Source organism: Dermacentor variabilis, chromosome 1 (assembly GCF_050947875.1).
Source record: "Dermacentor variabilis isolate Ectoservices chromosome 1, ASM5094787v1, whole genome shotgun sequence".
In the NCBI taxonomy this organism is placed as follows: domain Eukaryota; kingdom Metazoa; phylum Arthropoda; class Arachnida; order Ixodida; family Ixodidae; genus Dermacentor; species Dermacentor variabilis.
Window position 1 is genome coordinate 205,552,707 of NC_134568.1, and position 17,061 is coordinate 205,569,767.

General features: G+C 41.9%; 1 protein-coding gene across 4 annotated transcripts in view; it reads right to left on the minus strand.

Moving 5' to 3' along the window:
* LOC142591222 (protein FAN-like) overlaps nt 1-17,061 on the minus strand; it is a 116,637-nt gene that overhangs the window by 2,774 nt on the left and 96,802 nt on the right. For 2 of the 4 annotated variants that reach the window (XR_012830408.1, XM_075703582.1), the window contains exons 26-30: nt 14,052-14,113; nt 12,658-12,719; nt 8,299-8,482; nt 5,126-5,164; nt 4,863-4,965 (exon numbers count right to left, since the gene is read on the minus strand). Coding sequence is in view for 1 of the 4 variants with exons in the window: in XM_075703582.1 (XP_075559697.1) it covers nt 4,863-4,965; nt 5,126-5,164; nt 8,299-8,482; nt 12,658-12,719; nt 14,052-14,113 (450 nt within the window). In the remaining 3 variants the exon portion in view is untranslated. The remainder of the gene's footprint in view (nt 1-4,862; nt 4,966-5,125; nt 5,165-8,298; nt 8,483-12,657; nt 12,720-14,051; nt 14,114-17,061) is intronic. The other 2 variants (XR_012830411.1, XR_012830413.1) reach the window with 1 other exon arrangement.

The following is a 17,061-nucleotide window of genomic DNA, read 5'->3' on the forward strand; positions in this document are numbered from 1 at the left end:
AGCAGCAGGGATATTACGTTTTCTGCTCCTTTGGCAAATGCACTGCAGTACCTTCCTCACTAAGTAACCTTATTTACATCAGCATTACAAATAACTGAAGTGTGCTTTAGAGGCAAAATTTTAATGCCATTCTATGGCTTAATTTGAATCCTGCAGAGAACATTCAGATGAGAGTGGACAGAAACCAAAGCTCCATCACCATGAACATAGAACACTGTTGCAGGTTTCACAGAAGTCCCTATAGACCCTTTTCAAGGCGATCCCGTGGGTGCTGTCATGTTTGATCACATGGTGACGTGTCCACTGCTTGTCTTGGCTGCCTCTGTTGCCTCTATGTTTACAATGGATGTGCATAACCTCCCAGTGCGGCTTGGCGAACCTCTGTTTTGGCGGATATTGTAGACGGTGACTGGGTGTACGACACAAAGCTTTGGTCATGGCTTCAGAAGACGTAAGCGCTTTTGGAGCTCATGACGCCTTGCCCAAATGGCGTGAGCAGCATATACAGTGGTGGAACAGCTGCGCCAAGAGTGGCCCTCTGTGCCATCCTGCACCACATCGGCACTTTAGTGGAAAATCGTGCCGAGACTGCGCCAGAGCATGTACAAGAGTGAAACCATCCTTCTGTTGATACTTCGCAGCTAGCAAAACTGAAATCAAAGTGAACAGCATGCTATCATGGAAGGAAGCAGAGACTCGTCCATGGAGTTTGTCACTATATAGCGCGAAACTCTATATGGGCCTGATAGAGTCCAGTTTGTCAGTTGCACATTTTTCTCGGTCGGACGTACAATGTAGTGCTGCTGTACCATCTTGCTGGCACTTTATTTCGGTGCTCATCGACCCTGCCCCGTGGTACCACGGAGTTTGCCGAAGGAGGATGTTGCATTTTAGGATTAAAGGCAAACTTTATAGATGTTTATGGGTGATAGCGAGGCTTTGTAAAAGAGCCACTGTAATCAGAATCACACGTGGTGCATAGTTAAGACTGGTATTAGTGAATGAGGTCGAATGTGGTACACCGCGAGAGACTGCACATCGATAGGTGCCGCCATGTGCGTTGACGCAAAGCTTTTGTGTCGAGCTTGGGCTGCTGTGCTATTTCAGTGAAATAGCGTCACTGACACAAACGCAAAACCTTTATTTGTGTCTCGCACATTCGCAGTGGCGCTAACGCTTTTTTTTTTTGCAGCTGCCTAATGTGCATGAGATGAGTATATTGCATGATGTCGTGTTCAGTGCAGGCGCACGTGCTCGATTGGTCTTGCAGTGAGCCTTGCCCGCAAGCCGTGACTATTGCACTGTGTTGCATCCTGGGTAGATAAACACGTGTTTGTTTACAATTTTTCTGTGGTGTCTTCTCTGCACCGTATCGACGAATCTGGCCATAGCGCCCTTCGCGTCGTGATGTGGAGGAGCGTCGCGTCCTTTCTTGACCATGCTTGCAGGGTAAGCTTTGCGCAAGCCCGTCTACACAACATATAGACTATATCATTTAACATTTGCATGGTATATGGTAAACACACGTGCGTTTGACCATGTGCCAAAAGTGCTTGCTGCTGTGCCAAATCAGTTTCTTGCCTGCGCCAGGACCTGCGCCGAAAGGTGAAATGGGTGTTGCACCATTGCATATATGGTGCTCCTACTAAAAGCAGGGTGTAGAAATGTATTCGAAGCTGTCCAAACTTTCTGCTTATTAATTAAATAAGGATGAGAGTTTTGTTTTTCACTGTTTACTTGATTAACAAAGCAGCGGCTTGTCACATTTCTAACTCTGTAACATTCCTCGGTGTGTTAACTATCTGGTTGTTTCTTTTCTGCCTAATTGCTCACGGGCGCGCTCAGTTGCAGTAGAATTGTTCTAGCCATTCAGCAGATTTGGAAAGTGAATGTTCTGTGCTTTGTAGCCACTTATAGCAAAGACGTATTATCACTAGTCGCTTACGTACTCTCTGAACCATTGCGAAACATTCATGCATTGTCAGTGCAGTTGCTGTCAACCATGCGCACTGATTCAAGTGGCGCTCATTCACTTATTATGTTGGCGATAGAGTGGGCGTAAGTTTGCATAAGCGGTTGGGGTCTATGTGTGTAAACAATGTGCAAGGAACTTACTATGCCAGGAAGTGGTGCTACTTTCTTTGTCACTGTGTAATGATTGGTACTTGCTCTTGCCAATGTTCTGGGGTTGAACTCCTTTCTTTGGAGGTTAGCTACACAATGCTGACGAATGAGTGAATTTTTTACCCTCGAGGAAAGCCGTGCACCACGAAGGGCCGGCAATACAGGCAGTCCTTATGTAGAAGCGGTCTGTCAACTTGGCCACACAGATGAATTTCATTCTTTAATATGCCAGTCACTATTTTAGGAGCAAACTACGACACACGTCTTCCTGCTACAATTCCACATTTTGGACGATGAGCAAAACGTGAACAAGGTGAATGCAGGAACCAACGTTTTGACAAGTGGACTTGTCTTCTTCAATTCCACATTTTGCAGCAGGAATGAAGCACAGTGCATTAGTGATCACCTGGTTGCATTCCCGACAGCTGATCGCCCAGTAGCAGGGCAGAAGTAGTAATGGTTTCGTATTAACTCTTTGCGTACCACAGCCATTGGACATCATTAGCCAGTTAATGATAGTTTGAAACGTCGCTTTCTACACCTTCCGCGCCGCTCACGGACACACTGCGCTATCAGACGTGAAGGAGGAGAAATATATTTTTGTTCGTTTTTTCCCCCCAGGCAGTGATTTTTGAACACACTCCGAAGTTTTCGCTATCGCCAAAGTAGAAAGCAAAAATGGCCGTCTCTGGGAGCGGTGCACGCGCTTCGAGAGATCACAGATCTTGCAATTCCGCTGTGTCTATGGCTGATTTTATCGATAGATAGAGCAGCAGAGAGTCTGAGGATGCAGCCTTTTCGTTGGACTTTGACTCTGAGATCGATGACAACGCAAGCCAGCCTGGAACATTGGCGGTCGCAGCTCGGAATGCCAAACTGTAGTGCTTGCACTTAAATTTGTGTAATGGAATACCTGCTCAATTAAAAATTTTTGTTTTTCGGAAACCTCAATACATTTTGTATATCTCATAATTTTTGTTACATATTTGAGTAGATACAAGCATGTGCTTACAAACTTTGTTCAATTTTATCCCACAATCTAGATTTTTGCAATTTATATATTTTTTATGATATGCATCTTGTTATAAAACTGTTATGCGTGAAAAATGCATTCATTCTGCTTTTTGTTTATGTATTACACAAAATATTGAGTGCAGTAGCTCCTTCAGAAAAAGAAATCTGGCATAACCTACAAAAAACACCTATTTTCCCCATAGTAGGGAAAGAATTAATGTGCTCTCACTGAGGCAATTTGCGGTGCGCCGTCAAAAGCACCATCTTGTTCCTCTGGAGCAAATTGCTCAGTGAAAACGGTCTACATGATCACCCGTCACATGAACACAAAATACTCTCATGATTCCCATAATGTTCTAATCTCTATCTCCAAGAGATGGAGACAAGAGGAGCACTGAAGCTACTGCAGTATTACAATAGTCATCAGTACTGCATATTGTGTCAGGTCACTGACGTGGCCTACAAGATTGTCCCGGTCGACCCAATAGCACCACCTACATTCCCAGAGACTGATACAGTCGAACAAATCATTGGATATACCTATGTAAATCTCCAGGATATCCAGGATCTCCAGGATATCAGCATGTAACAAACATATGCTTATAACAAAAAGCAAATGTATAATGAATGCATTTTCATTGGGTGCCACTCCATTATAACGAAGTGTTTCACGTAACCTAAACCAAAGCTTACAAAATAAAGTGACACATCTTTAGATGATTAGACCGTTGGCATAAAGTACCTTTAGTTATCTAATTAAATAAGTTCAAAAATGCAAATTTTAAAATAATTTTTGGGGTATCAGTGTGATTGTAAAAGTTGTAGGCATGTTCAAGAACGCCCAATCAACTTGTTTTTATAACATCTTTTACGTGGCTCTTTTTTCCAGGCTCTGCAGAAAGCCTGCAAAATAAAGAAAATACTATCACTGTGTGCTTGCCTGTCAGCTATGCAGCACCCTTAAATGCATTTCCAAGGAACAAAGCCTGCATACTTGTCGTAAATCAGGCAGACAAGTCTGTTTCGATTCTCTTTCGGCACCGGTATATTGCCTATCATTTTGGACCATGCTGACCCATGACTACCTAGATGCCAGGGCTTATAGCTTATTTTTGCAATTAAAGGTGCGGCCTTCATTCTTTGGAAACATGATTGAGGGTTCTGCGAGCCAGACGTGCAAGCTCGTAGTGGCGTCTTTTTCACAGGCCTGCTTCGGAGCTTGAAAAAAAAAAGAACCACATAAAAGATGATGGAAACAACTTCACTGGGTTATTGAGCATGCTCTCAAACATTTACAATCACCCTTATGCCCCAAAATTAGTACTAAAAATTTGCATAATTGAACTAACCTAGTCATCTAACTAATCACACTTCAAAAAATACTCTGAGTAATTTAAGACAACTACGAACAATGTGCTGGTGGTAATAATAGCCCAATATGTACTATTACGTTTTTTTTTTCTTGAAAGCTTGGTTCAAGTTATGCAAACCACATATTCCAGCTCCTGCCACTACTCTCTCTACAGCCCTGTGTCAGTGTTTCTTCCTGAGTGTAGTGCTGAAAAACTGAAGATGGCTAAAGCATTTGGTCAGCCAATACTGACAAAAATGATGTGAAGATTCTTCCATGCAATCTTGGCTACTATTATGCCTGTGTGGCTTCATTCATATGGTAAATAGTTGAAAACACATGTTCTCACACATCACAAATGCCATGTGCTTACCTCATTGGCCAACCAACATCTTTGCTGAAGAGAACTGTACCCGTCTGGACGTCTAAAACTTTCAGGATTTTATCTTCACTGCATGATGCTACCCGATAACCATCTGAAAAAAGAAAAAAGAAGAAGCATGATCTCTTTCGCACTATTAACACATTAAAAATGCTTAAAAAGCGTGCTTAATGTTTGTTAATGCAGAGCATCACTGTGTGGAGTGCATCAATGTTGTCTGACTACACTGTAATAAAGTTTCTGTTGGTACTTGCCTGGACTGAAAGACACAGCTGAAACAGAACCTTTGTGAACTGGAAAAGGAAAAAATAATAATAATAAAGTGCCTTAAATATCTGATCAAAATGTTTTGAAACATGTAATTCTGTAACAATATCACAGAAGCACAACAAAATTAATTACTGCTCTCAATTGTGGATGCATAAGCAAATATTGATGCAAACGTCTGTGTATGCTGTCACTCAAGTGCCTGAAGTCAGTAGCAGGTCAACAATGCATTGGGAAATAACCCTCAAAGGGAACATAAATTCCAGAGGTGGGCAAATATAAACTTTCTCGTATATGAATACCAAGTATTGAATCGACTATCGGATAGTCTAATGCAAACAGATATATTTACAGCCGGAATATTTATTTTGGTATAACTAGGTACCATGCCTGTAATGAGTGCAAAAAAGACCGCTATCTATCAGGGAAAAAGGATCAGCTTTATACACAAGTTAAACAATTGTCATTAAAAAAAATATGAGTAACCTATCAACATACATAAACACTGGTTGAAAACAAGCTTTCCAAGAATAAATGGCTGAAATGACTAGCTTTCCAAAACTGTTAAATAAATGGTCGCTGAAAGAAAGATCAGAAGTTGCATAAAAAGAAAAAAGAAATAAGCTGCAGAAGGACTTGTGTGCTGTAAAAATGTAAACAGGCCCTTTGCAAGGAAAACATCACTGGTTGTAGCATAAAAGATAAAACTGTTGCATGACTAGGCTTCCAAAAACACTAAATGGCAGACAACAAGAAATAAATTGGGTAGCCTGTATCAGGACACAGTTGCAGTAGGATACAAGAAACATCTTGTGCGTGCTGTTGAGGGTGTATGGGCACCAAGGTACAAAAATGACGTAACCAAATACACAAGCAACATTTATTCACGCATTACAAAGCCTACATGCTCATGCTACACCTAGTGCAGGTCCTATGGTGTAATCTTGTACTTTGTATACTTTGTGAGCCTTGTAATTCTGATTAACATAGGTTTGAGTTTGATACCTAATATGCCTTAGTTAGCTCTCTCAAACGTAGCCACTCCTGCTTGGATCGACAAATATGCTTCTGAGCTATGCTTCTCTGAACACCGAGTGAGAAGGTAAATTTAGCTTTGATTATATCATGTGTGGTCATGCACGACGCGAATGGTGTAGAACTTTCTAGAGGGCACGCGGGCACCAGTGATTTCTCTAAAACGTTCAATGGCTCGTGTATAAAAGCTGACGTGCTTGATCGACAGATAATATTTTCACCGATCGCCGACTCTATTCGTCGCTGTCATCATTCTTTGAGTGTAGCCTGTTTTTGAGGGCACAGGTTTGCCCAACAGAACACTAGTTTCGTCATTCACAGTTTGGCTGCTTTCTTCACCACCACTACCACGTAACAATATGGCTGCCATCTATGTTGTAGAACCCGAAGAGAGAACAAATGTCGCCTTTGAGGCACTGAAGAAGTGCTGTATCTATCTAGTAAAACAAGAAAGAGCAAAATAACTGAATTTCAAATACTGGCAGTGTACCCGTCTATGCAGTAGAAAAGAAAAAAACTAAGTGGGCATGCTGAGTTCTTCCAAATCACTTTAAAAACGGTATTATTGCTGTTGACAAGCTGAGCTCATCCAAAGCAAAATTAACCAGGATCATGTTGACGAGATTAGCTTATCCAAAACACCTTAAGGAGTTAAGTACTGCCTCTTTACCTTGATCAAGTAGTGCTGGGGCATGAACATGGCTATGGGAGAGGGGAGTAGTGGTTACTGAGGTATAAGCAACTCTTGCATCCAGTGAAGTATTGGCTTGAGCTTGTCTGGTGCATCTTCTCGGCTGCTGTCAGTGTGCACTTTGCTATCCGTGCTCTCATGAGGACGGTAAGAGGTTCTTTGGACATGAAGCCAACATAAATAAGTGGAGGACACTTAAGCTTCGCCTTCAAGAGTGGAACGCGATAGCGTTATCGCACCCCGTTCGCACCGCCCACTCATTCGCTCGGCATGCTCTTGATGAGACGATGGGGAGAAGCGGGCGAGTGGCATGCCACCTGTCGGGGCAGCGCCGTACATTGCGAGGAGGGGGTCTTCTGTGTTTGCCGCAAGATGGCTCTGCGTGTGCGCCAAGAGCAGAAGAAATGTAGCGGAAACGTACTTTGCTACTCGTTTAACTGCGACTTCTGTAATTTACGTGCTCATACTTACCAATATACACCGCACTATAACTTTCTACGGCACGTTTCAAAGGCAACACCGCATTCACTAGAGGCACTTTTGTCCCGCTTTGAACCATTGAACTCATGGCTCAGTGGTAGTGTTTCCGTCTCACACTCAGGAGACCTCGGTTTGATTCCCACCCAGCCCGTCTTGCAAGTTGTTCTTATTTATGAATTGCCTTCCGGGATTTTTCGCTCACGGCCAACGCCGCCGACACTGGCTTTTCTGCAACACGAGCTCCTTAACACTGTCGCGTTAATACCTTTTCTAATCCCTTTTAAAAATCCTGTATATTAGCCTGACTTTTGTGCTGTTATTGTATTCATGCCTGCCCATCTCGCCTGCTTGTGTGTGACGAGTTGGACTACGATGTGTTCATTGCTGTTGAACTATTTGAAGTGCTTCATTTTCGTGCCTATGCAGCCCACAAAGGAACTATCTTTTTTAAAGCATGGGAGACGAGGTGCAGGACGCTTTTGTGCAAGAAGCCTCTCCTGCATTCTTGACTGGTCACTAGCTGCGTAGTACGTAGGAGAATCAGTAGTCTGTGCCAAAGGGGAAGACTGGAAATTAGCGAAGTTTGGTTTTTGCCTACCTGAGATAAAGCAGACTTTGATGCAAAATGTGAGCACTGACCGGCTTCAATTTTGCAGCTGCAATGTATGTACTATAGTAACTAAAACAAGTACAATTTAGTATTTTATTGGCAAATGTCACAAATTCTGACATCTGCCACTTCTATGAATGTTAGCCAGTGAAAGTTATTGTGTCTCAAATCCCCTGCTCTTAATACTTGGAGGCAGTGGTCAATGAAACAACCAGTATAACTGTGCAGCACAAGTGATAACAAACAGCAGCTCTGACAAGGAATGCACTAGCTGCCTAACAGAGAACATCTCTACTTCCAGAGAAATGGAAGAAATGCAGGTATAACAAGCACGAATGACTGACTCTCAAACTGTCCAGTGCAAGTAGAGCCCTGCAGCTTCCAGAGGCTGATGCAACCCTCCACGGTGCCCGAGACCAAGTTCTCCCCTTCAGCATCCAGTGAAACACAGGCCACACCCGACTCATGTTCCAATTCCATGAGCAGGCTGAAACCACTCTTGTCCCCATGAGCCTTTAGCTTCCAAATCTGAAGGGATAGTAAAAAATGCCACCGCCATGGCACAACCAGTTCTAAAATCAGACCTGCCAACCTTAAAATTTGAACAATGCTGCAGTCAAACTCAAAAAGTACTCATAGTTAGTGAAAAATAATTTTTTCCTATTATTCAAGATAGTGACTGTTTATTGCAAAATTCACAGAGTTTGTTCTATAGGGATACTGTGAACAGGCACGCTTTTTGATAGCCACAGAAAGAATTATCTACACAGCTCACAAACAGAAATGTTCACAAAGTTTTCTATAAAATATTTGCATAACAGCAGCCGAAATTTCATTCGCCATTATACATTAGTTCTATGAGAGAGTGCTGCCGCTGCTGCTGCTGTGGGTGGGCCTGAATAATCAAGTCCGTCCCAAAAATCAGGCTTTGAAAAATTCTTGGCAGACTGTATTTATATTCTTTTGAAATCAGTTTTGCTTTAAACCTCTCAGGAATGAAAAATAGAAAAATCCTAGGTGTCACTACAGCAATATTAAACAAGCTCTCAAAATTGGGCATTTTACGATAAAGTTGTAAAAGTTATGGGGTATGTAATATGTATCTAGCTCATTATTATGTAGAATATGGCAGACAATGCGCTTTTCATGAAACACAGATGCAAGAAAACACATACACAGGACTAGTGATGAACTTCCTAATTAATGTTCATTGCAACAGACTAGCCACTTATATGAGCCAGTGCTGTGCCACCTATGTGCATTTTATCTATTTTATTTGCACAAATAGACTTTTTTAAAAGAAAAAAAACCCTACCAGGTTTGTGCATTGCAATGATCACATGGTAACAATTGTGTCTGTAAAGTATTGCACCATCATGTGCCATGAAAACAACTAAATATTCACACAAAAGTTAGCACAATCTTATTCTCAGAGGAGCCACTTGCCCTGCCAGCAAGGTGCCATTTGCATGGTTCTTGCGCGTCACAAGCATGGTGCCAGTAGCGTACAAATAGGCAGCGTGAACAAATCTGAAACACTGATTGCGTGGAACCACCTCTGGAAATGTGCCACGCAGCAAAAGAAGGGAAAAAACAAAGAAAAAGAAATGAAGGTGAGGGCTGTGATGAAAGGGGAGAGAGCCTTGGTCCTTGGCTCAATATGGCTGAAGGCAGGAGTGGAATACTGCTTGGGGATGCTGGCTGGGGCAACGGGAGAGAGCTTCTGCTGCAGAGGAAGTAGCACTTCACGAGCTTATATTTCGGTGGCTACTACTCAAGCTTTTTAAAATATTCTTGTAGCAGAATGCCACCTGGACAATGCTCTGCAACTTCTAGTGTATAACCAAAACTTCCGATGGGGTCTGGTTAGGGGCCCTTTAACTGCAGTATATGAATGGGTCAATGAATGAAATCAACTCCCCAGTGAATGCATAGTACCATCACCAGGGACAGCTGTTTGTTTCTTATATGACATGTTAATTTTAAGCATAAGCAGCAGCAAACTAGCCCAAACAACTATTTTGCTTTGTAAGCCAAATTGGTGATTTCTGTGACAGTAACACGGCAGCTACTGGTCATCAATAGTATCAAAGATAAAGGGCCTATTCACACAAGGGAATAATCCACTTCCCCACTACACGAGGAGCACACCACGTGATCAGGACATCAGACCTTTGTCAGGCAGTGTGGCCCTATCATGATCCCCACAAAGGCATGAGACTGTCCTAAATCCACAAATGGTCGTCACGGCCAGAAAGGGATGAGCTCCCAGCCTTTGCAGGTGCATCTACTCGGCAGTGACGCTGCTGGCGGGGAATGGAGAGGAGTTTCACCGGAAACAATGTCATGGATAGTACAGTCGACTCCTATTAATTTGATCCTGATCGGACTGACGCAACTAGTCGAATTATCCGGCCGGTCGAATTAAACAAAAGGCAGAAAGAGTGCCGAAACACGACGTTCATTCACGTGGCAGTATTTGCTTTTAATTTTAGCTTCGCCGCATAACAGTATGTAGTGAAGCATACCTAGCAAGAAATGGTGCCACTGTTAAAGGACATAACACGTGTACAATTTACACAGTACGAGCACCGAGACATCTAAGCTTACTGGCAGGCCATCAAAGTCTTAGACCCCAGCTCTTTTGTTGGCTTTAAACATACCCTTGACATATTTTTTTTTTTTCATTTTACCATCTCCCTTCTTGCTAGCTTTCCGAAAACATTCATGGGTTTTCACCGCTTCTTGGTGCACGGCACATGCATGCACATATAATTAAGGAACACATACCAGGCCCCATTACCGGTCTCATATACAAGAGAATAGAAAACTGGGTGAGTTGGTATTGATTCATGGCAAATAAGCAACAGTGCACTGAAAACAATGACGAAAGAAGACGCAGGCACAACACAAGCGCTTTTAGTTTGTTTTTGGACTACGGAAATCGTTGACAGCTGAGCAGCTCGCTAGTTTTGATTTTTGTTAATTTTTTTTAGTATTACCTGGTCTAACCATGAATGCTTGTGATGAATTGTTCACTGCCTTGCAGGGGCGTGCGCAGTTCAAATGTAAAACAGCGTTTGTGTTGTATCCACCTCTTCCTTCATTTCGTTTTCAGCGTACTTTTGCTTATTTGCCACCAAACAAGCATGGCGAACAAAACGAGAGCTCAAACCGCCACAGCAACGCTAGAAACAGCTCTGAATGGCTGCCGGTATGCTTATCAGGTGTCTAGGTGCCATTGCTGCAACCAGAGATGGCGTGTGCACGCCTGTATAATTAAGAAATGCGTACTACGTCCAGTGACAGAGCCCCTTTCTATTATTGGTGTGCTCACCAGTCAAGCTTGAATTATTTGGCGAAGGCCAATTTTGAGATCCAAATAACGGAAGTTTCGGCCCATACAAATGTGGACGCGAGCTGGGATATTTGGTCAGAATCGAATTTAACAAAAAATGGAATTAACCGGAGTCGAATTAACAGAAGTTTACTATATTTCCCTGATCCTGGGGAGAAACCTTCGTGCATGAATAGCCCTTTCATGAGACACCATGGGAATAGTCCCACTGCTACTATGAAGCACCATGAATAGAGATTACTATGACTTTTTCTAATTTTTGCAACGTCTGCACAACATGCAACATGTCAAGTTAAACTTTACATTTAATACAAGACAAAAATCATGAAGATCTCGAGCACTGTGGGAAATGTGCAAGTGAAGCTCTGATGAGCCAGCAAAACAAAATGGTGCATCAAAAAAAAAAAAAAAAAAAATGTACAGTGGATTTTGGTCATGAACATCCCATAACAGTCATCAGCCATAGTAGCGTACCTTGCAGAGCAAAGGTAAGTTTTATTCAGGGGCCATATTCTTGAGTGATTTCAGTGACAGTACTATCACCTTGGCAAGATTTCGTGTGATTCAGTACTGGATGTGTTGAAGTAGATGGCAGATAGCGTTTCTGCCACTGTGTGGACATAGCGAGCTTCACACAGCGCCAGAAATGCTGTAAGCCATATACGTTGACATGTCCAGTGCAGAGTCACGTGAAAGTATGTTCGCTGTAATAACCACTATATCATTGCACTGATGGTGTTTCTATGTTGTTTCTACCTAAAAGACTTGGTTTATAGTTGGTTTGTTACATCAAGTTAGCATTTATGTGCATTTGTTTTCACAATTTTGTTCTTAGTATGTATTTTTGCCTTTTTAAGCTTTACATTTTTTGACAGAATAGTGATTGCAGTGAACATACTGCCTTGATCCTTTAAGCAGTTGTTCTCATGCATGGCATGGTATCAGACAAAGCTATTGATAGCCTGATGTCTCACTCTTTTCAATGCCATTTGTTGGTTCCTGCCTTTTCCAATTCAGTAATTTTTCTTGATTTGTGAAGTGACGGTCTATCAATGGTCAGACTTTTTTGGTTTATCATTCTTTATTGTTCATGATGTTTTGATATGTGCTTTCTTCCCTCGGTTTGGCATCTCTAAAAATGAAGTTCGATGGTGTGCTATTCCTTGCCATTAGTGTTACTTGTTTATATGTCTTTGTTCATTTCCTTGTTGTAATGAATCAACTAGTCCAAAACAGTCTTAGTTCCAAATATGTATGCTGATAAATATGCGGCAAGGAAGCACCAAGATAAAAACAGCAAATATGTGTATCTGTCAGCGGTACAGCGCTAGTCGGTAGCACTCACCTTTGCTGTGGAGTCCCAGGATGCAGTGGCCAGCACTCCATTTCTCCACGATAGGTCAGACACTGTGAGTAAAATGAGAAGAAACTGTCATTGCAGCAGTTACCAGTTCAAACAGCACATAGCAAGAATCTTATAAGCTTGTTTTCTGGTGCCTCATGAATCTGGCAGATGAGACAATGCACAAATCTAGCTATTTAAAATGGCATACATAGCCACTAGGTACTGTCTGCTACTACCCTCTTAAACCTAGACATGCAGAAGGCATTCAATAAGAAAATGGCCTGGACAACCAGCTACTATACCCACATTTTCCCACCCACAGATGATATCCAATGGCACAGTGTGTCATTTCTATGTGACCAAAGTAGCATACAATGAAAACATGCACTGTAATTATGCAGTAGTGACACCTGGACACAGTCGGTCATTTGTGTTGGGCAGAGACAGCAAACATAGAAGCGCTTTAAACATGAATATGATCCAATAATAAGAGAAACAAATGGAAGATAAACTAAACATTACTTAACAAAGTTGTTCCAAACTTGCAACATGCAATCAAGTGATAGTGTAGAGATTCACAGTGTGACTATCTTTGATGGTTACCAACATGCTGTGAGAAAGCTCACAAATCAGTTTATGCATGTAAAATTGTGAATGCAGGATAACACTACACTTAATGCCCTGTGGAGTGGTAGGCAAACACAAGCCCATGTAGTAACTAGTATAGTTAGTGTCTGCAGTGTATGAAGGTTATCTCAGTAATGGCGAATTCGACAAATCACACCAGTGCGCACTGGGGTGCCCCAATGCGCCCTTTTATCCAATTATGCTCGTACCAGGGTGCCCCGGTGCACATTGTTGTGATTTGCAGGATTCGCTATAAAATAAATGTTTGGGCAAGCTGCCTGCGATGATCGATTGTCATAGCATTGTGCACAGAGCTATACAAGCTGTGTGTAAGGTTTTTCTTGTGTCTGTTTTGCTGCCTAGCTTAAATGATGACAGTGTCAACAAAGCAGCCATGGCCATCTAAGCTTTTTCTCGTTTGAAAAACATTAAAAACACAGACCCTTTGTGGCAGAGCAATGACAACAAGGTTATGCATTCAGTGGTTATTTTTATGCAATAATGGGCACTTGTACCAAGAACAGTCACACAGCAGTCAGATGGGCACAGTAATAACACCTCAACTCGCATGTTTATAAACTCAGCAACCATGGCAAAATATGTATTTGCAGTATAATGACATATGGCTCAGTGTTGCAAGGTAATGTTGTAGCATATAAATTTCAGTACCCCTTCAGCTTCATTACAGTGAAGTTTAATTGTATTTGTCATATCTTGATGGAAATATAAACAAGTTACAAAGACCTCCACCAGGAAAGCAAACTTGCCTGCATCTTCGTGAGCCATAGTTGATTCAGTGACCCGGCCATATTCCATGTTGTAAACATACCTGTAAACAAAACATGGCTTGTCTTGTGGAGCTAAGGCTATCACAGGAAGTGAGGGGCTTTGGTTAATGAGGTGTGATTAATAAAAGAGCATGTTAGTTTACCATTACGTGAAAACAAATACCCAAGAAAGCGAAGGTAGCAACAGCCACAAAGCTCGATACGTAGACCACTGCATGCAAAAAGTAGGAGCACATTCAGAACCCATTTCTCAAGCTTTCTGGCACTTCCACCTTATTATACACATGAGCACATTTTCTCTCAATGACTAAAATGTCTAAATCGCATATTCTCATTGGCTTCAGTGACTTGGTTTTATTGGAACGCAAAAAATAATCATTTAACGTTCACATTCATTAAAGCCTGGCTGACAGACTTTAACAGAAAACAATTTGTACTAAGCAAGAAATACTTCAAAGTGCTCTTGATTATATAAAATTTGACTTCCTATATATAAATGTCGAGACTCTAGGGTGACTGATTATGAGTTGCTTGAAAGCTCACGTTCTACAACACTGAATTAATCTGCTTAGTTGGTGCATAATGCTGTCATGAACATTTGAGCAAGAGACTGTCACTGACATCCAGCAGCGTTTGAGTTTTGCTTAAGACCGCCTGCTCTTTCCTTTAACTTGCTACCAATCCCCTATCACTTTTCTCATTTGCAATTTTCGCGTTGCAGTCCTTGAACTATGAGACACTAGTCTAATATTTTTGTCTATATACTATTATGTACTTATGTATTATTGTTCTTAAATAAATAGGTTTTTACATATGGTTAATGACCAAATTCTTAAGACCAAGCAGGGCTTCTGGCAGTAGCAAAAATGAGGAAATCTTATGATTGATAAGATCATTGTACTATCTGGTCATGGAGAAGAATAGCACTGTGCCAATACTATATATGGCCTCCATTACTGGGCAATGTGGCAGAGCTTAGCAAGATGATGGGCGGAGAGCAGCAGGTGTTGCTCTACACTGACACAACGTTACAGGGCCCTAAGTTGAAAATTAGCTTGCAACAACAAGGGTCCATATCTTTTTTTCTGTTGAAAATTTACTTATGGGGTTCAATGATCTGGGCTGCACGGTGGGCTACGAGAGATGCTGTAGTCTAGGGCGCCAGGTTATACTTCGACCACTTGGGTCGGGATAATGTAAAACTATTCCAGTCTATCTTTATTCCAAATCCAGCCTTAGCCTTCCGTGATAAGTCAAAATGGCTTGGGAACTGCCCACATGGGCCGGGTCCGAGCTATTTTGACCTTCTCCTCTCATAGAGAACAACGGATCTGTAATAAAAACAGACTGGAATAGTTTCACAGTATCCTGGCCTTGGTGCTGTTTAATGCACGCCCAAAGCATGTCTTTGCATTCTGCCTCTATCGTAATGTGGCTGCTGCAGCCAGAAATCAAGCCTGAAATTACTCTCTCTCCCTCTCTCTTTTTTGTGCTCTTTGGTAGCAATCTATGATGGAAATATGATGTGAGAACTTACGATTGCTTCTTCTACTTGGTGTTAAATGCTCGCTCAGTCTGCATAGCACACAGTAACCCCCCCCCCCCCCAGGCACAAATCCTACTGCTACAGGGCTCACTAATATCGCGACAAATGATGAACTCTGCCATGAGTTATTTCTTCAGAAGCAGCAGCAGGGACTCTACTAAAAGTCTGTAGTTCTTAATAAGCATGCACACTTCTTCATTGGAAGTTGGCTGATGATGAAACTTCATGCTAAACAGCAATATACTATGAATATTGCAAATGACAGTGTAAACTTGTAAAACAGTGTCACATACAACTGGCCAAAGAGCTTTATAAAACTCAGAACTATGTAAGTGTAGTCAGATACAACATACTTTGGGTCAGGTGTTACCCTGATGCAAGAGAAAAATTAGCTTAACTTCTTCAGTCAGGCCCATACATGACACCACAATGTCTGATCAGCATTAAAGTGTGCCCTGAAACACTCATTAACAAGGTTGTGGAATATATTTGGTATTCAAAGGCATTACTTCACGAATACCCTCCAGTTTGAAGTATTTAATGCATTATGTACAAGCAGAGTTATTGGCAATCAACCCTTCCATGCCGCTCCTGCTCTTTCTTCCACATCGTGCAGGCCGGAGGCTACCGTGGGGTTGGACATTGCTCCCAGTGCTACACCTATTACATGTCACTCTAATGTTATCAGGGTGTGAAGACCAAAAAAAAAAAAAATACCAGTTTGGTTCAGGTTCGAGTTCAATATACTCCGATTTCTTTCTGGTTCAGTTCCAACTTGAAGAAATAAAAATTTATTATGGTTTGCAACCTGATTCGCAACAGTGAACCGCTTCAGCGCAATCCATTTTATCCTGCCTCATGGCAATATGCAAAATAGTACTATCGACTTGACTGCATGGCGCATGCTCGTTTCATCAGGAGGCAGAAAGTTACAAATGAATTACGCAGATACAGGGAAATTTTAAGGTACATATTAAAGACAGATGTAATTAGTGAGGATCCCTGTGTCAACGTAAGCCTGCATAGCTTCTACACTCGTTACTTTAACAGCAGTAGAGTCAGTTAATCCTCGTTTTGCTTCAGGTTTTTACTACAGGACTGGTGGTGAACAAAATGTGGCATGTGATGTCGAAGACAGCCGGAATTAACAGTGTATTACATAAATTACAACCTCAGACTTCTAGTCTGTAGTGTAGCTAAGAAAGAAGCCAGCATTTGACATTTAACTCAGTTTTCTGCTTTCCTAGAAGCAGGTGAGGACATTGATGCTTCTGAACGATGAACAAGGACGGTCTATGTTGACCCACATCTTTCTTGGCCATCTGCATGTGCTTGTAGACTTGCACTGCCTAAGGGCAGACAACGAAGTCAAAAGCACGCACATTGTGCCCCATGAACAATTCCTACAACTTGAAGAGCATTGTACTCTGCTTGGCTGAGCAC